Source organism: Coturnix japonica, chromosome 22, assembly GCF_054131305.1.
Source record: "Coturnix japonica strain WE chromosome 22, WE-NBRP24, whole genome shotgun sequence".
NCBI lineage: Eukaryota > Metazoa > Chordata > Aves > Galliformes > Phasianidae > Coturnix > Coturnix japonica.
This window is the reverse complement of record NC_140684.1, coordinates 7,384,880-7,409,576: the sequence shown is the minus strand read 5'-3', so window position 1 is coordinate 7,409,576 and position 24,697 is coordinate 7,384,880. Positions and strand designations below refer to the sequence as shown.

The 24,697-nt window shown below is 49.0% G+C and overlaps 3 protein-coding genes and 1 long non-coding RNA gene across 9 annotated transcripts; 3 read left to right on the top strand and 1 right to left on the bottom strand.

Annotated features, from left to right (window-relative positions):
- The first annotated feature begins 157 nt into the window (after positions 1 to 157).
- ORAI2 (ORAI calcium release-activated calcium modulator 2) lies at positions 158 to 8,458 on the top strand. Of its 3 annotated transcripts, none has more exons than XM_015880514.3 (4): positions 158 to 241; positions 870 to 914; positions 1,722 to 1,962; positions 5,868 to 8,458. In XM_015880514.3, exons 3-4 carry the CDS (start codon positions 1,732 to 1,734, stop codon positions 6,411 to 6,413), a joined length of 777 nt encoding a protein of 258 aa, XP_015736000.1. In that variant the 5' UTR covers positions 158 to 241; positions 870 to 914; positions 1,722 to 1,731; the 3' UTR covers positions 6,414 to 8,458. The 3 variants fall into 3 exon arrangements, with proteins under 3 accessions (XP_015736000.1, XP_015735999.1, XP_015735998.1); XM_015880513.3 differs by having other exon boundaries at positions 667 to 914; XM_015880512.3 differs by having other exon boundaries at positions 662 to 914.
- Positions 8,459 to 8,919: 461 nt separating this feature from the next.
- Positions 8,920 to 10,927, top strand: LOC146757410 (uncharacterized). The gene is made up of 3 exons (XR_014936589.1): positions 8,920 to 9,217; positions 9,954 to 10,173; positions 10,611 to 10,927. It is a non-coding gene; the product is annotated as an uncharacterized LOC146757410 (long non-coding RNA).
- An 845-nt stretch (positions 10,928 to 11,772) lies between these two features.
- On the bottom strand, positions 11,773 to 14,394 carry ALKBH4 (alkB homolog 4, lysine demethylase). Its single transcript, XM_015880511.3, has 3 exons — positions 13,846 to 14,394; positions 13,072 to 13,269; positions 11,773 to 12,781 (listed from the first exon to the last, which is right to left on the bottom strand). The coding sequence occupies exons 1-3, from the start codon at positions 14,371 to 14,373 to the stop codon at positions 12,140 to 12,142; spliced, it is 1,368 nt and encodes a 455-aa protein (XP_015735997.2). The 5' UTR covers positions 14,374 to 14,394; the 3' UTR covers positions 11,773 to 12,139.
- Positions 13,109 to 24,617, top strand: LRWD1 (leucine rich repeats and WD repeat domain containing 1). 4 transcript variants are annotated; one of them, XM_015880502.3, is made up of 16 exons: positions 13,109 to 13,248; positions 15,157 to 15,299; positions 15,848 to 16,082; positions 16,532 to 16,651; positions 17,699 to 17,851; positions 18,155 to 18,295; positions 18,465 to 18,806; positions 19,406 to 19,532; positions 19,741 to 19,850; positions 20,262 to 20,469; positions 21,446 to 21,518; positions 21,604 to 21,744; positions 22,053 to 22,150; positions 22,713 to 22,874; positions 23,456 to 23,580; positions 24,260 to 24,617. In XM_015880502.3, exons 2-16 carry the CDS (start codon positions 15,220 to 15,222, stop codon positions 24,398 to 24,400), a joined length of 2,256 nt encoding a protein of 751 aa, XP_015735988.2. In that variant the 5' UTR covers positions 13,109 to 13,248; positions 15,157 to 15,219; the 3' UTR covers positions 24,401 to 24,617. The 4 variants fall into 4 exon arrangements, with proteins under 4 accessions (XP_015735988.2, XP_015735987.2, XP_085378470.1 ...); XM_015880501.2 differs by lacking the exon at positions 13,109 to 13,248 and adding an exon at positions 13,872 to 14,015; XM_085522344.1 differs by lacking the exon at positions 13,109 to 13,248 and adding an exon at positions 14,358 to 14,376.
- The last annotated feature ends 80 nt before the right edge of the window (positions 24,618 to 24,697 follow it).

Sequence of the window (24,697 nt, the reverse complement as noted above, 5' to 3'; positions counted from 1 at the left end):
GCAGCTCAGCACCGACCCCAGCAGTGACCGTGTCCTGGGGGCGGGGCTATATAACCAAGGGGGCGGGGCCTGGACTCGCTCTGACCAATGAGGCGCTGATCACGTGTTGGGGGGCGGAGCTACCGGCAGCCCCCCCTCATTTCCTGCGGGACCCGGCGTTGCCTTGACAGCGGTGGAGGCGGCGGGACCGGGACACGGCGGGACCGGGGAGCAGAACCGGACCGAACCGAGGGCAGCAGCGGTGAGTGGGGAGAGCGGAACGGCTGGGAAGGGGGGGGGGCTTCGTATTAACCGGGTGGGATCCAAACGGGGGTCGGTGGGCAGCTCTGCCTCGGGCCTGGAGGGCTGAGGGGCTGCAGGCCCACGGGGCAGGCCGCGCTGGTTGGATGTGAGGGGGGAGTTCTTCATTAGGAGAGTGGTGAGGACCTGGAACAGGCTGCACAGGGAGGGTGTGGGTGCCCCGAACTTGGAGGTGTGCAAGGCCAGGTTGGACGGGGCCATGGGCAACCTGATCTATGGGGTCTCTATGGGGATCTATGGGGTCTCCTGGGCAACCTGATCTAGTAAAGGTGTATGTTTGGTGGCCCTGCCAGGCAGGGGGTTGGAACTACGTGATCCTTGAGGTCCCCTCCAACCCAGGTCATCCTGTGATTCTATGCAGAGCAGGAATCCCCACACGGGGCTCTGCCGGGGTTTCCCATTCCCCGTGTGACACCAGGATCAAACACCAGCATCAATACAAGTCTGCAATACGAGTTTGGCTGGAGCTGAGAAACAACCTCCTGCACCTGCGTGAATAGGGCTCCCACAGTGAGGATATAACAGCTGGAGGTACCGTGTAAAACACTCCTTTGGTTTTTGTGTTCCAGCCCCCGGAGCTCCCTGCAGCCCCTCCATGCCCATAGTGCAGCCAGGTGAGTGCTGTTCCATCCTTATATTTGTGTTTATGGGATTCCTTCTGCTGCTGTTTACTTACATGGGAACGTCTCTGGAGTTGCTCTCGAGTAACAAATTCATCCTTGTGGTATTTCCAGTTTATTTTCCTAAGGGAAGGAGCGGTTGTGATTGGATGTTCTTGTTCTCCCCTTGTAACCTCTGAATTCGTGTTTCTTTTAATGGAATTTGTTCCGGGCTCGATGTTTCCAACGTGCTGAATTCCTGTGTGCTTTATGAGAACAAATGGCAGCGCGGAGCCTGTCAACATCCCAGCGAAGACAAAGCCCAGCACAACCCCCATATATAGGATATATACCTCACGTATACAGGATGCCATCACAGGAAGCAGTGCTGTAATTCTGCAGCTGCAGCTTCTGTCACTGTTCCCTATGAGCAGCGTGGCTCAGAGCTGGGGGCAGTTGGTGCTTTTTTATCTTGGCTGCTTCCTCTGATCTCCCAGCAACCGCAGCTTGATGAGCCCATAGAATGGTAGGGAGCTGGGCAGGGCTGGAGCTGTGCTCCAGCAAACAGCATGGTGCCTGCAACCCACAGGTGTGGGGCTGGGGCTGCTCAGTGCTCCTACAAGGAGCTGCTGGGATTCACAGCTAGCGGGGAAGTTTCTGCTGCAGGAGCTTGGGAGATCCATTAGTTAAACCCATGTTCAGCTCCGTGGCTGCTTTGGGCAAGAGTTGTGTCTGTGTGAATGGCTTTGTTCCAACACAGCTTTTCCAGCAGCTCGTCCTGTCCATTGCTTCCTCCTGACCGTGGCTGTTTTATTTCCTCAGTGCTTCCCTCATGATGAGTTCTGAACTCAACGTCCCGGTGGATCCTTCCACTCCGGCTTGCTGCTCTGAGCCTGGCACCAAGGGCATGGATTATCGGGACTGGGTGCGTCGCAGTTACCTGGAGCTGGTGACCTCCAACCACCACTCTGTTCAGGCCCTGTCCTGGAGGAAGCTGTACCTGAGCCGAGCCAAGCTGAAAGCCTCCAGCAGAACCTCTGCTCTGCTCTCTGGATTTGCAATGGTATGTTGGTTTTGCAGGAACTCTTTTTGGATTGTGAAAGTTTGGGGTTCTTTTGAAAAACCTAACAACAAATCTTCTATTAATTGGTGTTCTGTGAAGAAGCAGGGTGTGCTGTGATGTGCTTGGCTGTCCCAAGGTGGTGTGGATACAGGAGCTGCCCACGCCTCCCAGTTATCCTCCCAGCCCTTTGCAAACATAGATCCCCTCCCTGCAAACGATCCCGAGAGCTGCCCCATATCAGAGCAGAGCCCCAAGGCCAGGTGTTGCTGGCTGCACCTGATCACTGCTGTGCTCCTAATCTCATTTTCTGTATGTTTTGTCAGGTCGTGGTGCCTGTAATAAGGTGGAGGCCGGCTGGCAGCCTGCCAGGGAACACTTTGCATGGCATGAACTAGGAGATCGTGTTGTGAGAGGCCCCGCAGCCTCCTGCACAACGTCAGAGGGTTGTGCAGCCTGCAGGGAGCCAAACCCGGTGTATTTTTGTCAGTGCTGCCTGTTGGGAGTAATCCCTTGTGCTCTGTGCAGTGTTTGGGTGTTAGCTGGGAGCTGCTGCATGGGTCAGAGCCGTGTCAGGGAGCACATAAATAACAACCACGAGATAGCAGCATGGTGCTCTGGGCTCTGAGCTGTGATGCCATCAGCTTCCTCATCTCCCCTCAGGTTTTATCGAGAATGGAATCTCTTCTGGGGTGATTTTCTGCCCAGGAATTGAGCTGCTGCTGAGCTCAGAATGCACACACATGCAGAGGGGGCAGGACTTGGTGTGAGGGATTTGCATGGAGGAGATGGGCAGATCTTGGGCCCACCCCTGCATCTCCACTCCCAAAAGGTGAATGTTTCTTAGCATTACAATGGGGGAGTTCTGTTTTGTTGCTGTCTGAAGTGGAGCAGCATTAAAATATGGCAGGAGCATTATGTGCCATTGCCTCTTTCAGTCCATTGTGGGGCTGCCAGAGCTGGTGCCAGGGAGCACCTTTTGCTTTGTCTCTAACAGTTTAAAAGCAAAGTAGCCAATAGGTGCAGCATTATTAACAGTCAATCAGCTTAATACAATAAGTAGATCCCAAATTGCTGTTTCTCAGGAGCTGAAGTTTTTGCAGTGAGGAATTCTCTTTATTAACAGCCTGGTCACACCTGAGCCTTCCATCTGTTGCTGTCTGGGGGTTGGTAGGCTGGTGCTTAGGATGTGGACATTGACTGATAGGAGCATCTCTGTGGCTACTGATGAAAGCAGTGCAGTTATTTGGAGTTATGTGGTTCCCGTGCAGTGCTGTGTGCCCTTAGCTATGTAAGCAGGTGTCGCGCAGGGCTTGGCTATCGCTTTATTTACTTCCCTGTCAGCAATTCCAGCCACTTCCACGCTGGCTGAAAGTTATTACAAGCTGATGGGTATTTAATCAACAGGCGGTGGCTTTGATCCAGCTCCTTCTGGACGGGCTGCAGAATAATGCAGACCTTCCTCATTACGCGATGCTATCTGCGCTATTCCTGGCACAGAGCCGGGCAGGCCAGGAGGATGGGGCTGCTTCCAGCTCCAGTGCTGCAAAGAGGGGCTGCACGAGCTGCCATGGGCAGAATGCAGGTGAAAAGAATTGAGTGGGAGCATAGGAAAATCTCCTTCCTCATTTCCCTGCTGGAAAGAAGAGCTGTTCCCATCAGCAGCGCTTGTCTGTTTGCTACAGGATACGCATTGCGTTTAGAGAGGGGGAAAAGAAAAAGAAGTCCAACAGATCTGCTGGAGTGATTGTTTGCACAGACTGCCGCACCATCTGTGTGGATGCAACGTGCTGTATGTGAAGCCATTTGTTGTCCTCCTGCGTGATACTATCTGTGCTCGTCTGAGTTTCTCAAGATGAGCATCTTCTTTGCTGTGGACAGTCTGGGCTCCGGTGATCTTTAAAAAGAAATGATGAGAGAAAGGCTTAGTAGCACATCATGTAACTTCAGTTTAATTCAGAGCACGCGCTCCTTTAGGAAGCCTACAAGAGTGAGGTCCAGCAGGGCAATCCTTGAGCTTAACATTAAGCCCATGCTGAAATCCTCTGCTGCTCAGCAGCGTGCTCAGTGCCTCGCAGAGTCAATCCCTTGATACCTTGGCTTCTGCAAGGAGGTTAAAGCAGAGGGGGCTGTTATCACAGAGGAGTATAATTGTATTGAACGTGACATATTAATAGTTTTACAGCCCAAGTAGCATGCTTAATGGTTTTTAAATGGGTTATGTCAGCTTGTCCTCTTTCTCTTATCCCGGTCAGAGGATGACATGACAGTCTGTATAGGGTAAAGCAATAGAGCTCGCTCACCTTGCCAGTGCTTGTTTGCGTTAAACGAACTGTTTTTCTGCCTTGCTGCCCTATCTGGATTGTTGATGTTTTCCTATGAAATGCCTCTTACTGAACCATCAGTCAGTGTTAAAAATTCATGGTGCTGCACAGCTGAAGCTGGCCCCAGGGAACACGTTTGTCAGGGGGGAAACATCCAATTAGCTGCAAAGTGCTGCTCGTGTGATGGGTAACAGCTAGAAATTGATATGTTGGCATCAGCCGGGCTTTCAGCTCTAATATAAAGCTATGGATGGAACATGCTGGTACAATTCCTATTCAGCTTGCTGAATGCTGTATCAGTGGGTAGTACAGCCCCCAGGAATGAATGATTTACCTGCAGTTTCTCCTGCCTGCTGTAGCCTTCCTTGAAATAGTGGTGAAACCAAAACTGTGTTATTTCCTTCTCTGTGACAGGATCTACTAACAGGAACCACTCAAAACAAACCAAAAAAGCCAACCACATATTGATCAGCAGAACAGAGGGCTGGGGATGCCCAAGGACTGTCCCAGTGTTCTTAGCATCTCTAACATTGTCTGTAGTTGATGTAGTTATGAAGCCTGGCCATGCTGCACTTAACCATTTTCTACCCCACACATGTGTTGTGTCCTGCTGCTAACAGATGTGATCAGACCTTTGAACTGCTGGTGATTTCAAGGTAACTGCAGGAAAGTCAGCAGTCATAGAGCTGCTTCCATCCTCATTAATTCTCTTCAGGGTCACCAGCAGGACAACAGGAGCGTACCCTTAATCTCCCAGTGCCTAAATAATGTTATAAGTAATGCCAAAGTGCATGGTGCAGATTGTCATACAGAGCCTGGAATGGCCATTTATTATACTTTGCTTCATTAAAATACCTTAAAATGAACAGCTTCAGAGACTTGTTAGCTGATAGGAGCCTGCTTTCCTGAACTGAGAGAACGGAGTTGTCACTGCGCCCGTGAGCCAGTAACCATCAACCTCTGCTGAATCCTTCAGTAAGTTATGAGACCTCGAGGGAGATATTTGGGGATATAAATAGCTTGTATCCAGGCATATTTGTAATAAAAACCAACTTAGCGCTCAGAGAATCGAAGGCAGCTATTTTAACTATGGACTAACTTGGCCTGTTATGAAGTAGCTGTCACGCTTCCCTTGGGAGGCCAGGTTGGCTCGCTGTCAGCAGGGCTGCTGCTTTTCCTCTCCTGTGCACTCAACGTGTTGAAACTTCCTGCAGCGAGTGGCTGGCGGTGAGAGGAAGAAGAAGGTGTGATGAGGGCAGTGAATGGGATGGCTGCCTGCAGGCTGTGAGCTGCATAATGAGCTCCTGCTGCTGTTCCTATGGCTGCAGGGAGGGAGCTGTTAGTTTGGAGAGCTGCAGCACCAAAACATGCATGTAAAGCATGAGATGAGCCAACCTGCAGGCAGTGTGTGCATCATCAAGGGAAACGGGGCTGGCCTATTCAGGCTGCTGTTCTAAAAAGCACTCAAGTGTGTACTTGACCTTAGGTGCTCTTCCTGAGTGAAGATGCTTTCCTGGATGAAAGCCTCGAACGGTGCAAAACCAGCAGCTGTTGAGCAGTGGTTTCTTGTTCTCGTTCCCCCAGGTTGCCATGGTGGAGGTGCAGCTGGAGATGCAGTACAAGTACCCACAGATGCTGCTCATCGCGTTCAGTGCCTGCACAACGGTGCTGGTGGCTGTTCATCTCTTTGCCCTTCTCATCAGCACCTGCATTCTGCCTAACGTGGAAGCTGTGAGCAACATCCACAACCTGAATTCCATCAGCGAATCCCCACACGAGCGCATGCATCCCTACATCGAGCTGGCGTGGGGCTTCTCCACCGTGTTGGGAATCCTCCTTTTCCTCGCAGAAGTGGTGCTGCTGTGCTGGATCAAATTCCTGCCCGTGGACTCCATCCTGAAGAATGACACCACCACCATCCAGAAGCCCAGCGGCCACGCGGGCTGGCAGGCAGCGCTGGTTTCCACCATCATCATGGTCCCAGTGGGGCTGATCTTTGTGGTCTTCACCATTCACTTCTACCGCTCTTTGGTGCGGCACAAAACGGAGCGTCACAACCGAGAGATCGAAGAGCTTCACAAACTGAAAGTGCAGTTAGACGGGCATGACAGAGGCATGCAGGTGGTGTGACGGGGGCTGAGGCTGAGGGCAGAATGCCTGTTTGTTGCTGGATGGTGGGGCACGCTGGTGGTGGGTTGTTTGGAGGCTTAAATATGTAAATGCTAATTGCCTGCCGTATATAGCTGTGGGTTCTAACGCTGTTTCAGACACCGCGGTTGCTGGTCCTACACACTTCTTGTACTTAAGTGGATGCTGCCATGGAATTCGAGGTCAAATCTTTATGTTTACATTGGTACAACTAGCCAAAAATCCATATTGTGGTATAAACACCATGTTCTGTGGCCAAAAGTAAAACAGCATCGGCTGTGTGTGTGTAGGACCTGTCTTAGTGTCAGAACTCCCTGCGCAGCAGCAATTAATGGGCAGTTTGTTTCTAGAGCTGAGCTGGTTAATGAAGGTATCTGCACCCAACCTGTGGACGTTTGGAAAGCGTAATAGGAACTGTGAGTGTTCATCATCTTTGTTCCAAAGCGAATGTTCCATAAACAAATAACCAGGAAGAAATCAGCCTTAGCTTTTATGTTCTTTTCTTGCTATTCCTTTCCATGCTTCTATGAATTCTAAATGCAGGGGGCTGGGGACTTCTGTTGTTCTGTCTTCAACAGCATCTGTTGCTTTAGACTGAGCAGATGCCAAGATCACTTGTTTTTTTTCCCAGTAAGAGCCCAGGGAAGGCTTACAGGTGTTTTAGTTTGAACAAGGACGTTATTAAAACAGAACAGTGATGAAATTTAATGAGATGAAGCTTTGAAGGACTAGAAAAGTGAGTTTCAGGGAGGAAAAGTGGCAGCAGACAGTGGTAGAGACTCATCCCTGTGTTGTTTTCAGTTATGTCCTGTTGGGATGTCTGTTTTTCTCAGTGTGCTGGAGTCAACAAGCCCCAGCCCTGTGTCTTTTTGCCAGTGCTGTTTGTCAGCTGTAGTGTTGGCCTGTTGAAAAGAACTGCTTCCTTCTCCCTCCACCAACCAAAGCAGCAGCTCCTTTGGGGAACCTGGAGCTGCAGGGTGAGCTTGACAGAGCTGGACCCAGCGGAGATCCATGTGCCATTAATGAGCCATCATGTTTCACTTGGGCTGGCTTCTTTTCCAGCATTAAAGAAAAAGACATTCACACGTCAGTATGGCTTAGCAAGGGAAGCTTGTGAATCCTGCAGCATCCTTCTGAGCAAGAACTGCCATACAAAGTATTTCAAGAGAAAAGAGTGTTTTGCAATCATCAGCTCTTCTAAGAAACATGAAGCTTTCTGACACGCGGCCGAAAGAAACATAAGCCCATTTGCTTGGCCCTGATCCTATGCCTATTTCCTGCTCTGCAGTCAGAGTCTCCCAGCTCCCAGGCTCCTAAAATCATTCTGGATGTTTGTAATGTTCTGTTTAACGACGGTCTTTTCTTCCACTGGGATCTGAGAAATCTAATGGCAGCACGTTCCAGCTTCCCAGAATGGGAGGAGTACACACAGATCCCAGTGAGGCTGTCCCTGTGCCTCTCTCTCCGATGAGGGTCTTGGGAAACCAACTCTCATTTCTCTTGTTTACATGTAAGTTTGAGCATTGCTGAACAAGTTGCTTAGCACCGTGTCTGTGCCTTTCATCTGTTGTTCTTGCCGCAGTTGGCATGTACCATATTGGCTGATGTGCAGCAAAGAAAATAGTCATTGTGTGTGACATGACCAGCCTGTACTTATGCACATATGCAAAAAATGAGGAGTGTCCTCCGGGAAGTTGGATGGTCATGACATTCATACCATCCCCCAGCAGCCCGCCTCTCTTCCTCCTCTTCTTACCAAAATAAAAGCTAAAGGTTTACGTAACGAAATCACAGTTGGGTTTCCTGCCAAGTATTACACACGTAGGCTCTTCTTCCAGCAAAATCCCTACTGCGAAGCCAGAGCAGATAGGATTCGTGTCATGTCTGTACTTTGCATTTCTTTCTATAACGGCTGTAGTAATTGGTCTCTGTGCGCTGCGGCGCCCAGGAGGTTTGAAATGGGTTGTAGAGGAAAGTATTGTAGCATTTCGGTTTTGTTTTTATATAATAAAGAAATGGTCAGATTCCGCAGTGTGTTCGTGTTGCTGTGACAGCGGTGCAGCTCGTTTGGAAATAAATTGCAGCAGATGGGGATCTGCAGCAGAGGCTGATGCTTTGGCTTTGCAGTACACCATGGTGAGGCTTTGGTGGGACTGGGTTCGATGCAGCAGAGCTGTGGGTGGAGAGGGATGGCTTTGCTCTATGGGGAGTCGGGGCCTTCAGGTGGTTTCCCAAGGGCTGACACACATAAAGCTGTATAATGGTGTGCCTTCAGTTTGCTCACAGCTTTGATTTCTGTTTCTCTCTGAGCACTGGGTTCCTTCTATGGGAGTATTTTTGCTTCTCGCCACCTGGGTTCTCTCTGTTACCCACCACCTTTGTGCTGCACCTCCTCTTGTTCCCTCCTCTTGTTCCTTTCCCAACAAGAGCACTCAATTTCTCACCTCTTCCACTGACTTGTTTACATGTTCACTGCTGTTGGGTCTAGATTTGTGTTGCAGGGAGATCAACATGGTATCAACAAGCAACAGAAACTTAATTAATCCATAAATGAGTGGGGGACCGTGTGCCTATCCGGACGGCTGCTTCCTTGCTGCAGTGCCAGCAAACCTTCCCTGCTTCTTCTGCTGCCCCGTGGCTGGCAGTGGGACTCCATCTGTCAAGCAGGGAGATGCCTTCCTTTCCACACCGTGCTGCTGTCCTGCAGCCTGGCAGCACCAGCTCATGTTTCATGCCCGGCGTGGTCACCTCGTCCCATTCAACCCTGGGGTGTCTGTCATCTTCAGGTATGGTGTAAGCTTTGGGGTGTCTGCATGGATGTGCTGCACCCATACAAGGGCCAGGATGGTGTTTGTTTGCTTTCTGCACCAGCTGTGGGCCCTGCGGTGCTGCCTTCATCCTCAGTTCTCCTCACAAGCTCCCATTTTGCCTATGCAATCCCTCCAGCCTGTTCAGCAGGGCTCAGTCAGGTCTCAGGGCTCACCTTGCTGCAGGGAGCAGCCACGACCCCTTCCAAGCCCTTTTATTTCTTGGGGGGCACTTAATGCTACTGTGTGCTGCTGTGCTGCCTCCTGGAATGGGGATGAGGGGTAGTGCAGCTTTGTGTCACCCCATGGCTGCTTCCCTCGTTAGCAGGAGTCCAGCCCAGCAACAAGAACAAGCAGGAACCCAGGGCAGTGTCAGGTTCTCTTGTTGGCCCAGCTTAGTGGCAGCTCCTGCTCCCTGAGCTCCCTATTTTTAACACAGACAGGCTGTCAGGTCCCAATCCGCCCCATTGCTGCAGCAGCCTCAGCACCAATGCAAACCTTTCTGTGGTTTTATGTGGGATTTTACCATGTCCTATCTCCCTTCCCTTCCTTAATCTAACAAAACGTTTCAAGATGCTCTATTTTCATAGCTTTGTTATATCTTTTTGCCTTATCTTAATGCAGCTTTCTCAGCAACCTCCCTCAGAGCTGCGGCCTCAAGCTCAGGCCCTGCACAACCAGGCCACGTGTTTATCTTCTGATTATCCCCTCGCAGGCCGCCTCCTCTGCACCAGTGTCAGACAAGAAAGTGGCTCCAGCAATGACACAGTGACTGAGCTGAGCAACATGCTGTGAGCACCCACATATAGGGCTCAGAGCTCACCTCCAGGCTGAGACAACTGGCTGCTGCACACTAAGAGAGAACAAACCTCCATATGTGTGCTTCACCAGCTCTTGGTTTATCTCTTTGTGAGCAATGCTTCATGTAGAACAAGGTATGCATCTCAGTTGGGAGCAAAACCAGATAGACGTGCTAGGTTTTATGCTTATCTTAGGCTTATTTTATGCTGCAATTACAGCTCTTTAGGAGAGAGCGTACATAAAGCCAAGCAGAGCCAATGGGTTTGTAACTGCAACGTGATGTGTCTGAGGAGGGTGTTCAAGAATGTCCAAGGATGGACACAGCAACAACTGAGTCGTGACTACATGAAGCTTTGGGCTGTAAAACCATCTTAACAAAGTGCTCAGTTGTCGGCCCACAAGATGATGATTTGCAGATTTCAATCTGAAGATATGGAGTAGGCAGAGCTGGAATTTTCTGGCAAGAGCAGCAGCTTGCTGTACAGCTCAAAGAAAATGTCAGCTAACAAATGCAGAGCACAACATGAACTAATATTGTTTATCTCATTATCATGGCGCACTGATTCATCAGCAGCCAGCATCTGCTCCCATTGCTGAGACAATGAAACAGCGGGTACCTGCGCCAGGAGGATCCTCACAAGCTGAGAGTGCAATGGAGATGGAAAAGGGAATGATGGAAATAATGGTCAAACATTAATGGTCAAACATTAATGGAAACAGTTGATCGCTGCATTTTGCTACGTGGAGAGCGGGTTGCTGGAGGCTGAGCACCAGCAGGCAGCAGGGTGGTGGTAGATGTGCTCTCAAGGCTTGCTCTACCTGCAGAATTGGCTTTTCCTTGCACAGCAGAAGAGGGCACACTGGAACTGCTGCTGAGGCAGCGATGCTGTGAGTATGGGTGGAGGTTTGCTGTTTAGGACTGCCCATGGAAGCAGAGCTCGCTGATCCCTGCTGCAATCACTACGTAGCTGTGTCTGCCATGGTTTTAAATACAGGGCTAAACTAAAACTGCTTCACTGCAGCCTTGAAGGAGCATAGTTTGTAATCATTTCATACGTCCTGATTCACCGAACTGATTTCTAGTAACCTAGTTTTGCTGGGCTGAGGAGCTGCCTGCTCTGCAATGCCTGCGGCAGAGGGCAGTCTGCAGCATAAATGCATTACTGGTATGTTAGAAACCACATGCTGTGCCATGGAAGTGCTTCTAGGACAGGATGTAGCTGTACAAGGATGCTGAGATCCCACCCAATAAACATGCTGCTCTTTTCTTACCCAAACCAGACAGCATTGCCAAGTGTCATTTCATCCCTGTAGCTGTGACGGTGCCGAATGGTTTTAATGATACAACTGTGCTGGTTAAGGATCGTGCTTCTTCCACAGCACAGCTTCATTTTGTAGAGCACAGAAGTTAGTTCTATACAGACAGATGGCCCTCAATCAGCGCCTGCCACAAATGACAACTTGAATCTTAGGTACAAGGTATGATTCAAACCTGACCGCTGGAGGTGCCAAGAAAAGCAATGACAGCCACTGCTGCTGCAGTCTGTCACCCAGCTCATTCCTAAATCTGACTCTCAGTACTGAGAGCTGACAGCAGGGCTGAGATAACAAATGATCGCAAAATAGCACAGTCTGTGTCAGTCTCTGGTCCAAGCTGTCTCTGTGGAAGAGTCAGCATCAGCCCTCGGCAAACGCAGCTCTTTGGTCCCAGAAGATACAGGCCACACACAGCATTTATGGTCTCGCTGTTACAAAGGATAATTACTTTAATTAGTTCTCAGAGTGTTGCACTGTCTGTGGAGAGATGCTCGCCTGCCCCCTGGAGAGCTTCTCTCTCAAGGAGCAATTTGAAGTAGATGAAAAGAGGGCACAGGTAACCGTAAAGCAAAATGAAGAGCTGCCATTACCCAGGACAGCCTTCACACAAAGAAACCCCCCTCCCTTTCCTGCACCACCTTGTTTGTGTTTCTTAACATCCACCTGATTCTCTCAGTACATACCCAGTTCCTTATTCACGCTTCAGAAACAAATCAAATCCTATAAATCCAAGGGTTTATTTCTCACGTTTCTTAGGACACAATTCCAGCCACCCTTTGCTGATCACACTGGTGTTCCTCGAAAGGAAAGAGCAATCTCCAGCAGTTCTTTACCCAGCTCCTCGTGCTTTCCTCCAGCTCTGAACTCTGCAGACAGCTCCCTGAAGGTGACACACACTCGCCGATGCTGGATATGCCTGCGGTAAATGGCGTGTTTCCATTTGTACCGTGCCTCACCATACAGCACCACCAGAGACCTCCTGGGTAAGTGAATGGCAACAGTCACTTCCTTACTTGGGACAAGCCTGGAGGATAAAAGGCAGCTGCTTCCCTGTTTGCCTGAATTCTCACACGCTGACGTCTGTGTAAGAGATCCAGGGGGATTTAATTCCCCGTTTTCATTACTGAAAGTAGGAAATAATTGGATGCTGTCCTCTGAATCGCAAGACATGGACAGCACAGTTTTGGAGAGCAAGTTTAAGCTGACCAGACGCTCTCCCCACAGCCACCAGTCATCAAAATGCGGGTCAATGGCAGAACCTCTTTCTGGCCTGTAGTCCAGATTGCATTGTTCAACAGGCAAGAAACCCCCCAGCACGGAGCAGGCCTCCATCTGTGCCACAATCTTTTTACTAAAACTAGGCAAGCCGGTAAAGCAACCAGCTTTCAACCTCTGTTTCTTGAAGTTCACTTTGGGTCCATAATCCTGTTGGAAGAAAGGGGAAAAAAACAGTGTTAAAGGATAACCTTTAAGGTAAACCAACAAAACCCAACCCTTACTTCTCTCACTGTGTGAACTTTAGTGCCTGAATGTGCAATGTCCAGTACTGAATATCACTGTCATTTGCTTCTACAAGCAGCTGCTTTTAATTAGAAGCCATTCTTGTCATTGATTTCAGAAAAAGTTCCTGCAGAAGAGCTGTTAATGAATCATGTAACTGGATCGGGTTTGAAACACAGAGGGATTGAAGAAGAAATGTGCTTGTAAAGCCAAACCTGCTTCTTTCGTCCAGACTGCGAGGGCTTCCATTCATCCCGGTCCATCACTTCAACCATCTCCGCTTCTTCATCCTCACTAACAAACTCCTCCATCACAAACACCCCTGGGAACGGGAACGCCCAGCCAGCAAACGGGGAGCTCTCATTGCCTTCAGCTAAACCCGTGGATGGACAGTAAGTGAAATGATCATCTCCCTGTAGATATAACAAGAGATGACACACAGGTGAGGGGGGGGGAGCGCTCCTGATGAGCTGTTTGCTTTGATTAACCCATAAGTTCAGACTGGGAGCTGCCAGCACAGCTCCTGGAGGTGTGAGGAATGTTGGGGGCAGCCGTTCCCTGTCCTGGCTGTTGTATCTAACTGCTATCGCAGTCAGATCTATCGCAGTCAGATCTATCGCAGTCAGATCTATCGCAGTTAGATCTATCACAGATCTATTGCAGTTAGATCTATCACAGATCTATCGCAGTCAGATCTATCGCAGTCAGATCTATCGCAGTTAGATCTCTCAGTTAGATCTATCGCAGTCAGATCTCTCACAACGCCTCCATCCCTCAGTGATGTAGATCAGGTGCTGCATTAAGGCCTGCCCTGCCGTGTGCCACCACCCGCTCCGTGTTCTCAGCTGCCCCCAGCGGTGCTGTACCGTCCTGCGGCCCTTAATGCAGTGTCCCCATTCCGGGGGGTCCCACCCGATCCCATCCCCGCACCCTGAGGGGACTCATCCCGCTCCGCCCCCGGCCCCGCCCCGCCGCCCCCTCCCCGCTACCTGTGTGGGCGGAGCGGGCCCCTCGCAGAGCAGGCAGGATCGGATCCCCTTACAGCCGCAGCCCGGCCCCGAGCCGCCTCTCTCCGCCTCCTCCTCGTCCATCCTCCCGGCCGTTCTCCGTCCCGTTCTCTCTCCGTCCCGTTCCTCCCTCTCGGCCCGTCCCGCTGCAGGTGAGGTTGCACGCGGGCTCGGTGCAGGCCGCGCGGCGGGGCTGGGAGGCGGCCTCGCTTTCCCGGCATCCCTCGCGGCGCCGCCGGGGCCTTTTAACGCTGTTGTGCGCCGCGGGGGCCGCTGGGATATGTAGTGTGGGGGGGGCTCCGGGCCGAGGCGCCGTGTGGGCAGCAGGGCCGGGCCGGGCCATAGCGCTGCACGGAGCGGCCTGGAGCGGGACTCGTGTCCGCAGCCAGACGCGGCCTGGAGCGGCCCGGGGCTGCCCTGATCGGTTCGGGCGCTGCCGTTTCGTTTTCCCCCTCGCAGCCGTGTGATATCTACGTACAAAGCGTTGCCCTTGGGCTGCACGGCGAGCATCCAGTGAGTGTGTGTGTGTGTGTGTGTGTGTGTGTGTGTGTGTGTGTGTGTGTGTGTGTGTGTGTGTGTGTGTGTGTGTGTGTGAACAGCCAGAGCCTGTGTGTGTGTGTGTGTGTGTATAAGGGCCCTGAGGGATCAATATGGGGACGTGGCTTCGGGTGGTGTACAGCAGCATACAGTGAGGGTGAAGAAACGGCCTCACTGAGCAGCGGGTGCTGCTGTGGGGGGTGATGGACCCAAAGGTCCCCAAGTTTAAGGGACACGGGGGCTGTCAGCAAGGAGTCCTGTATCGCCTCCAACAGAGGACATGGCTGCCATAAGTGGGCTCATACTGAGCGCTGCTGTGGAGCAACAACCCTCAGAGCAGAGCCTGGAGGCCTCAGGGTGCAGGCAGCTCAGCTGCAGCACGGCTGGTGCTCACAGGACAAGCTGTTGGGATGCTCTGGTTGGGCACATTTGGAGTGTGAGCTCACCTGAATGAATACAGGCTGCCCAGGGAGGTTGTGGATGCCCCGTCCTTGGAGGTGTTCAAGACCAGGTTGGACGGGGCCCTGGGCAACCTGATCTAGTAAAGGTGTATGTTTGGTGGCCCTGCCAGGCAGGGGGTTGGAACTACATGATCCTTGAGGTCCCTTCCAACCCGGGTCATTCTGTGATTCTGTGATTTTCATTCCAAGCAGCACTTCAAACTCAGCAGAAGCAGCAGCCAACCTCATAATGCTTCTTTCTCCCTTATAGAGCCGGTTGCAAAGGATTTCTCCTTACCCCTGTTTGTTTTCCCAGGGGGGGTTACCAGAAGAGGTCGGACAGCTGCTTGGTGATCGCAGCAGGAGGGTGAAGATCAACATGTCAAAGATTACCACAGAGCTTCTATTGGAAAGAGCGGTTCCCAAATCGACGAGGCTCCGAAAGATAGAGACACTGAAGTAAGTGCAAAGAGCCTGTGGAAAATTCCACATTCATTCAGCATGGGTGAGCCTCCTGTCAAGCAGTTCTACTCAAGTAAGGGAGGTCGTTACAAAGCACGGAATCAGAGCTGGTGTTCTCAGGGCAGGATCAGGGAGCTGCTACAATTACCTCCTCTCCTCTCAGTATATGTTGTTTCCTGGGCTCTGATTTCCTAATGCTAAGAGGCTTCTGAGGTGATGAGTGAGAAGTGATCTTGCTTTCTAATTTATGTACCTGATTTATGTGTATTTTCTGGATGTGGCCCTTTATTTACTAGTCATTACAGATGGAGATTCTGTTTGTCAGAGGAACTCAGGCTTAGCTCCTCAGGAGACCCTGGCTGACAGTGCTGTCAGTTCCCTATGGACTTCAGCTACATGGTCTAATCAGACCTACACGATCCTTCCTGTAATACACAGTTTTCAGTTTCTCACTGAGGAAGGATGCTTTATCCCTTGTAACCTGTGAGAGTCAGGACTTGTTTTGCAGTGAAATACAGGTAGCTGATGTTCTCTTTTCCTTTCAGCCTGTCCAAGCTGCAGCTGAAGACTGGAGACTTAGACCCACGTTTGTTTTCACGTCTGAGGCACCTACAGAAGCTGGATCTCTCTGATAATTTACTGGACAAATTTCCCAACAGTTTAACCCTGCCTGATCTGCGGGTACTGAACTGCAACAACAACCAGCTGGAAGATGTCACTGCTCTCAAACAGTTCCCTCTGCTCGAGGAGCTGAATTACGAGAACAACGGGTACCTCACAGTGAGTTATTTCCCATTCTTACAAATATTACATAGAGGGGGAAATAAACAGCAATTATACCTAGTTCTCCTAGGTTATTCTTAGGCAAGAAGTGAGGCCATCTTAGAAACAGGCAGTGCTTTTATTGCCCAGGATATGAACAGGATGCCCTGCCTTGCAGGCCAGAGCCCAGTTTCACCACCACCACCTTGTGTTGGTGTCAAGAACTGCAGATGTACGAGGCATTTGTCTGCATTGAAGATCCCAGCTTGCAGGGGAAGCCTAATTTATGACTACAAGTTGTTACTTGAGTCAGAAACGCTCAGAGGATTTTATGGAGTGTCCTTTATCGAGTAAACACATCCTGAGTTGAGTTTGAGTTCCTTGAGTTGTATGTTAATAGGGAACGCTGTGTGTGAACTGATGCAACCACCACGTGTACCATTGTTGTAACTCTGCTGTCTTTCTAGCTCAATGATGATTATAAAGTGATGTTTCTTTTGCAAAATCTTCGGCTGCTCAACGGCAAGGACATAACTAAACTGGCCAATCACGTGAGGCATGTCAATAGCCGTAAGCTGACCAGCAAGGTAAGATGGGCAGTGCTTTCTTCACCTGTGAACACCTGCAAAGTAACTAAATATCGTACCACAGTATGGGGTGTGCTTTAAGTACTTCATTACTACTTTCTCTGGTCACTGCTTGCGTTTGTTCTACTCGTTCCATTGCCACTTCTACCTTCAGTTTCAATCAGTGTGAAGACATTCTGCGTTTCCATAGTGCTGCTGTGCCTGACTCTGTTGGAAAAGGCTGAAAAACTGGCAGGAACTGACAGCCAGAGCAAAGAGGATTTGTTATGAGCGCTCCACAGGGGCAGGAGCAGCGAGGGCTGTGTTTGAGCTTCCAGTTTTCTAGGTCACTTGGTTGCCATGCAAATATGGAAGAAATGGAGTGCTTCCTTACCAGCTGCATGCACTTCTCTGCGTAGTTGGTGTTACTGTCCTGGCTCCAGGAATAGGAGTTCAAAACCAGGCTCAGGATAATCTTGATTTTTCCCAGTGTGCTCCAGGAACAAAGATTTATTCTTTCTTCTTTCGCTTTGCATGCTTGGAATAGTACTTTTACTTGCAGAGATGGTCATTCAGCTCGTGATATATTCTCCCTTTGATTGTGCCCAAGGTTCAGAAGCCTTTTGGAGTCAAGATATCTGAATTTACAAATGACAATGGCTTGTGTGCATTGTGCTTGTGCATGCACTGGTTGAACTACAAGAAAACTCAAATGTCCCCATTGTCCCATGCCTGTTACAGTTACCTGTCAGGTGCTCTCTGGCAGTGAAGAACAGTGTGAGACTTCTTAAGACCACTTGCTGTGGATCTTGAGGCATGAAATCAGGCATTGGCCTGAGTTCATCTTGAAGGCATATTCTTTGCTGCACAAACTTGGATCAGAGGGACTGGATTTTGTTTGCACTGAGGTTGTACTTCAAGTGCTGGTCAAATAAATCGAGTAAGTACCATCATGTGGGTAGTGGAGCCGCAGGGTTGACAGCTTCTGAAAGGTTTTTATGAGTATTGTGCTTTTCTGCTTTGCTTTTCTGTGGTCTACTGTTGTGTAACCCCCATCTTTGTGCCTAGGTTACTGCTCATTGGGAAGAGTTCTTCCGTGACCAACTTCCTGAGAAGTACACAGCTGAGCAAGTGAAGTCTATCAAGAAAAAGTTCCTGAAGTCAGTACAGACCAATGTAGTGTATGGACCCAGCTCCCTTAGTGAATTCACCCGCTGGCGGGTAAGTTGCTTTTCACTCACTCCTTTCTTCTGGCATGGGCTTTACAGCCTGATCCTGAACAGCTCTGATGGAAGGGCAGCGTGGATTTGGGCTCAGAGGATTCTTTCAGGAAGATGGTGTCATTTTTTTTCCCTCATTGTTTTGTGAAGAGGTTACCACTCTATAATACCAGGATATTCATGTAAAATGGGGGGAGAACATACTTAAAAGCCCAGCAAACCAACTTTTGTCATGACATATCAGAGTTTGGCTGTGATTTCTTACTGTCTTTCTTTTATATCAATCAACATATTTGTTTCTAAGGTGAAAATGATTGCAGAAGAGTTTCTGACTGGCTCACTGGGTCTGGAGCTAAACACAGATACTGAAACAGAGGAGAACGGGGATGAGAATGAGGAAGAAAGTGCAGAAAGCTCCAAGGAAGCTGCAGAGGAGGAGGCTAAGGTAGGTGATGTGCATTAATAATTTACTTTTCTTTAAGTCCGGGCTGTCTGATTTTTGGAACCTGGTCTGTGACTCTGGGAGGGTACGGGGATTTGAATAAAGGATCTTTCTTACTTGCAAACCATCTGTGCATCTTGGGGAAGCTGACAACTGACAACATGCCTTACAGGTCACAGTAACTCCCAGAAAGAGGAAAAGAAATCGTTCAAAATCACGTTCTGGAAGGAAGAAGTCCAAGTCCCAGGCAAAAACCGAGAAGGAGACTGTCCCTAATCCCAAAAATTCCAGTCAAGAGAAGGATGACCCAGCTCCTGATAAAGCAAGAGCATCAAATGAGCCAGCCGAAGAGGCAACCGCTGAGCAGGGAGATGAAGGGACTCATAAGAACAGAGAGCAGTTTCCCAAAGGGCAAAGCAATAGGAGATCCAGCCAGCTGACAGGAGAACAGAAAAGCCAGGAACAGGACAACGGGGTTGTTAATTTGACCCCAGTAAAGAACTCCAAGGGCAAGGTATGTACATCACCCCACTGGGGAGACAGGTTGTCAGCTTCTTGGTTTAGTGGGAGGAGCTGCACTGAGATGTCAGGAGAGCTCTGCATATCTTGGAGCTCATGACTGGCCAGATATATCGTAAGTTACAGATTTATTCTGTGATCTCTTTTGTTTTAAATCTCTGAAATTTCAGGGAAGGCTCCCCTTTGAACACAGTGAATGCTCCTCAAGGGATGGATGGACCAGCAAATGTGGTGCTCTTAAAGCCTGTTCTTAGAAATGGGACTGGCATGACTTGCTCAAGCTGATGGCTGCATGGGGGAAAGTGTTTCCCTCTCAGCTCTTATCAGTGGGGTTCTAAAAGGGTTTTTCATGTTTCTCTGCAAGAGGGAAGAAAGTTCAGTGCTGGGGTCTGCGGGACACACCTTTTCTAAAAGAGTTTCTTTCTATTTTGGGTGTCTTGAGCATCAGTGGCACCTTAATCTCTCCTGCCCAGGAGGGCTGAAAAATACTCTGGTTTAACTCAGATTGCTGTGTTTGGTAGAGGGGTTCTCCCAAGGCAGTCACTAACCACTGTCAGGGGAATTAATTTTCTAAATGTGGATGGTTTATTGTAGGAGGATTTCAGTGCAGAGCCATTGCATTTTCTCCAGTGTCACAGTAAAGGAAACAGCCGCGATGATTTTAAAACGCAGCTCTGGTCCTGTGTCTTCGAGCCATTGCTAGACGGTGCACCCAGGAAAGGTGAGCCCTTAAAGAGGTTTTCAGGATTCCCTGAACCAGCAGACCCCATGTGTTAGACACCAGCTTCATCAAGCTGTAATCTCTGTTGTCAGAAAGAGATTTGTGTATATACTTCGACTTATGAAAACAGGATTCTGGGAGAGCACCGGGCCGTGTGCAGTCTTCACATGTTATCCGTGATCTTCTCACCTTCTCTTTTCATTTTCAGATCCCACTGTGAGTTGTTCCAGAACTGTGGCGACATGTGGAGGGGAGTCTGTCTGTCTGATCGACTGTGAAACAGGGGTGGTGCTGAAGAAGTATAAGGTGGCTACAGAGGTAGGTTGTAAATATGAACAATAAGCATTAAATGGAAATTCCAGATTCCTCTTTAATTCCATAATGTTGTAAACAATTCTGAAAGAAGGTTACAAGCATTACTGTGGACAGGTCTTAAAAGATGGGTAGTAAATATTTCTTGCTTGTCCTTCTAGCCTGGTTTACTTTCATTTTATCAGTTTTGTGCCTCTCTCTTATTCAGAGAGGCATATGTGTGTGTATCCAAGCTGCTAAGAAAGCTTGACAGCATAGACAAATGAACATCCTGTTTTGTTAGATTTCATTCTTCTAAAGGTGTTCTGAAATGCAGTGCCTGTGCCTGAATAGTCATGTCAGTTCACCTGGATTGCTCCATGGCAGCTGTTATCTCTGAGCTAACAGCCTTCCTGCTGACTCTCTTTTATGTCCTAGGAGTTCTTCAGTGTTGCATGGACAACTCTCCCAATGGTGATCAGTGACAGTCGGAAGAAATCTCATAATATCTTGGCAGCTGCAGGAAGGAGAGGGATTGTCAAACTGATTCATGTGGCAGCTGACTTCTGCTACGGAGAAATAAAGGCTCATAAAAAGCCCATTGCAACTGTCTGCTTCAGCCCAACTCAAAAAACTCACCTCTTCAGTAAGTCTCTGGTTCAGAATCTCCTTAGCTGCAGTACCTCATCTGGAAGAGGTTGGGCTTCCTTCACAAGGGGTTCCATCACCCTTGCTAGCAGGTGTGGGGAGCTGAGTGTTTACTGGGACCACACAAGCATGAGTTATGGACAGGCCTTACACAGAGAGCTCTTTTTGGGTGCCACCAAAGCAGTGCAGGTTGTTTCAGACAGTCTGACTCCTTAGCTGAGGTGCAGCAGCTCCAGTTTCTCACTCAGTAGCTCCCTGCTGTGCTGGCTCTCAGGCTGCCACAAACCAGCCACAAACAGTTCTAGCAGTGGATTCGTTCCACAGGGACGGGTAAGAAGAATGATAGGCAGAGCAGCCTGCTGGGGGCCAGGCAGCAGGCAGCCAGCTAGCAGGGCGCTCGTTAAGCATGGCAAGAGGGACAGTGCAGCATATCTTGGCCTGTTGGGTTTTGTTGTTCTAATGAGCAAAACAGTGCCCTTAATTGCTTTGAAATAAATGAAAATCTGTAGAGTTCTGTGCCTTGTCAGAAATTTCTGTCCAGGTCTTGAGGTAGAAGTGAGCTGCAGTGGGCCCCACTGAGATTAAGGCATAAGGAGTGGTGCGAAATGAACCATCGTGTTACAAATTGCAGCTGCATTGTCAGGTCTGTGAAGTAAGCTGTTACAGGGACATTCAGATCACACCTGCACCCCAAGGCACATTGTCCCTCTTGCCTCCAATTGCTCACATCCTGGAGCAGTTACACGAACCATTAAAGTGGAATGTCTTTAAAACAAGGGCAGCTGCAACGGGTGCTTTCCAAGAGTGTAAAAAGCAGAAACTTAGATTGGGAAGTTGTTACCACATCCTTGTATTGCTTAGTAGTGCAGGGCTCATGAGCTTGACAGTGTTGCTCAGGTGTGGACAGCAAGGCTTATTTTATTTAATACAAAAATCTCCTGTGTCACTACCTGCCTCTCTTCTGTGTCCTACAGCTGCATCCTATGACAAGCGAATTGTGCTGTGGGATATTGGAATTCCAGACTGTGACTACAATTTCAAAGCAAGGTAAAGGTACAAAAAAAATAGATGTGGCCAGTCTAAGAGCCTGTAACTATTGCTTTGCAGCACCACTTCACTGTTCTCTTTTTAGCCAACTGCTGGTACTGGAGTGTTTGTCTGTACCCTTACGGATTGCCCTGGTCCCCACGTGCCCAGAGCAATACCTGCTGGCTGGCTGTGAAGAAGGCTGCTATGCATGGAATATAAAGCTGGAGAAAGAAGAGAAAAGCAGGTGAGAGCAAGAGTTGCTTTCTGTAACAACAGTAGTAGTCGTAGCTTCATTTCATGTGGAGGTCTGTGCCAGGAATGCAGCATGGCTCACCAAATTGAAAGGGAGTAAAATAGCCGGCCCTGAAGCAAGCAGGCTTCTGGTGCATTGAAAAGTCCAGGTATCTGAATAATTGATTTCAAATAGGAAATTAATCTGCTTTATCTGCAAAGAGATTAACACGTGGATTTCCATTCCTTGTGTTCTATATCTAAGCACATTTTCAGTGCTGCTCATTCAGGGCCTGAATTATTTCACTTTTCCTTCCCCAGACCTTTTGAAGCCTCATTCAAATTTCCTGATGAGGAGGGAGAAATGTCAACGTCTCACAGGGTCGATGGTTTGGCTTTTCTGAATGATGATGTCGTAGGTGAGTATAAACAGGGTAGCAAGATCCACAAGAAGTCAGGTACCTCGGTGTGGAAGGATAATGCAGAGGAAGTAAATGGGGTGTAACTGCATCTACTGTAGATTCTGAAGGGCTGCACTCAATGGAGTTTCCTTCTAGACTCACTGAGCTTTCTAAAAAGATGAGGTATGGAGTTGTGTCTGAGCAGAGCTGGAAAAAAAAGACAGACTCAACACAGCAGACTTTGCTTAGCAGTGCTGAAATGGAAGGGAAAGAATCCTTTGCTGTTGGAGGGCTGCTAAAAGCCCTTTGCAGAGGATTGGGTCCCACAATTCGGAGGCTCTGTAAGGCCTAGGGCGGGTCTTTCTGAACAGCTCTGCTTGTTGCAATTTTGGAACATCTGTAGGAGTGGGAATCCCCCTGAAACTTCCAATTATCCTGAATTAAGGTAAAAGAAGCTGAAGTAGTTGCTGCTGCTGTCAGATCCCATGTCTTGAAAGCCACCTTCTGGATGGACTGCCTTCCCCAGCTGTTCTGAAGCACTTCTCAGCACCTTTACATCATCTTCTGTTTTCTTCCCTAGTTTCCAAGAGCTCCAAACCAGGATGCATTTACTTATGGAGCTGGAGTTGTTCTTTTGACACGAAGAGGAAAGGAAGCCAGCGAACAGTGCCTGCAGTTATTCTAGCTGAACTGGAGTGGTCCACAACAGACTTGTCTTATCTCACACTCAGCACCTGCCCAGGTAGGCAGCACCCTTCTTCAGCACTCCCAAGTAACAAGGCTGCACCAGAGGCTGCCATACTGCTCCAGGTTTACTTGTTTACAGTTGCAAATGCCTCCCACTTGCTGGAGGAGCCTGTTGTTTAAAGCAGAGGAGTGGATTTAATGCCCAGGCTAAGAGAGCACAGCTGGCCTGCCACCCATGAGCAACAGGAACCTTTAACTTGCAGCACTGCAATCCCAGCACAGTGCAGCTAATGGGCACCTGCTGCATATAAATACTTGAGGCTGTTCCTTGGCTTTTAAAGGCAGAGGTGTTTTACCTTGCTGTGATACACCTGTCACAATGCAGTGTAGGACTAATGAGGAGTAAAGAAACCTGATCTGAGCATTGCTTTTCAAATCTATGGAGTCTGAATGGGGGTTTCTTTTCAGAGCTGGGTAGTTTAGTGGGGTAGGGTTTTTTTGGTGCCAGAAAGATAATTCTGATGGAATGTAACATCCTCCCTTGAGAGGGTAAAGCGCTGCCTGGAGCTCAGCTTTATAATAGAATGGATCCTCAGCTCCACTCTAATTTCCCTGCTTCTTCTTTTGGTCTTACAGCAAAACTGCATGTGTTCTGCGGTGATGAGAAGGGAAGTGTGTGGATTTACCACCTCTCCGACTACACCACAGCATGGAGCTCTGCCAAGGGAAAACACTCAGACAAGAGAATCCCGCCCACACAGGTAGGTCTCATTTACCCTCTGTGTCAGAGCTGTGATTCCCTTCCTCCCCAGGGCAGCTCTCTTGAGTTTCACACCAGAACATGCCTTGTATCTTCTCTACCTAACATTCACAGCCAATTAAAACCAATCTCCAGAGTGTGACCAAGGTCACTTCCAATCACACACACAATTATGACAGGGATTATGAGCTGCAAAGCAAATTTGTTCACTCCTGTGTGCTGCAGCTTGACAACTTTTCCTTGGGTAAAGGCCTCTCTGTAAAAAATTTGATTGTTTGACTATATATGGCCTGGCAACACAAGCTGTTCCTGCGCTGCTGTCTGGTGTGCAGCCACTGTTTCCCTGTCTGGATGAGTGGAGGGTAACAGCAGCAGCTGCTCCGTGGTAGAACTGCATGTGGGGAAGGGGAAGCTTCTGGCCTGTGTTCCTGCTTCCCTTTTGCTCATTCTTTTCCTGAGCACACTCCTGCTGTGGGTCAGTATTGTGCCCTAACAACTACACATTCACAAAGGCTGTGAGGCACGTGGTCTTAGCTCTAACTGCATCTGGTAGGGATGTGACTTCTTTGGACACCACCCAGCTCCAGTTGTCAAACCAGGCTTTGCAATAATTGATATTCCCCAAGTTTCAGGGACAATGACACCATTCCTTTCCTACACAAACTCTGTTCTCCCTGTAGATTCTCAAATGGCCGGAGCTTCAAGCAAATGGGGAACACCTGAGCGAAGTCTACATAAACAACGTGATAACAGACCCTACTTTCACTTACCTTGTTGCTCTCACTAGTGTGAACATTACAGCCATTTGGAAGAAGTCATAGTTCCTTGTTATAGAAGTTCATTCCCGTGTTTTGAAATAGTGCAGTATTAGTGACTGTTACCCATATAACCATAAAGTTTTCTAGACCAGCTGTTACGTGCAAAAGGTAAGAGTTCGTTAAGCACATCCAGTCATCCAGGCTTTTTTCCTGTAAGTTTACACAATTTGTGCATTTGTTTTATAGAAATGACACTTAATAAAACAAAACAACAACTCTGCTGGCAGAATCTGGACTTCTTGGAATGGGAAACCAGGGCTGTGACCCGTTATTGCCACTCAGCATCTCCTCATTGCCAAA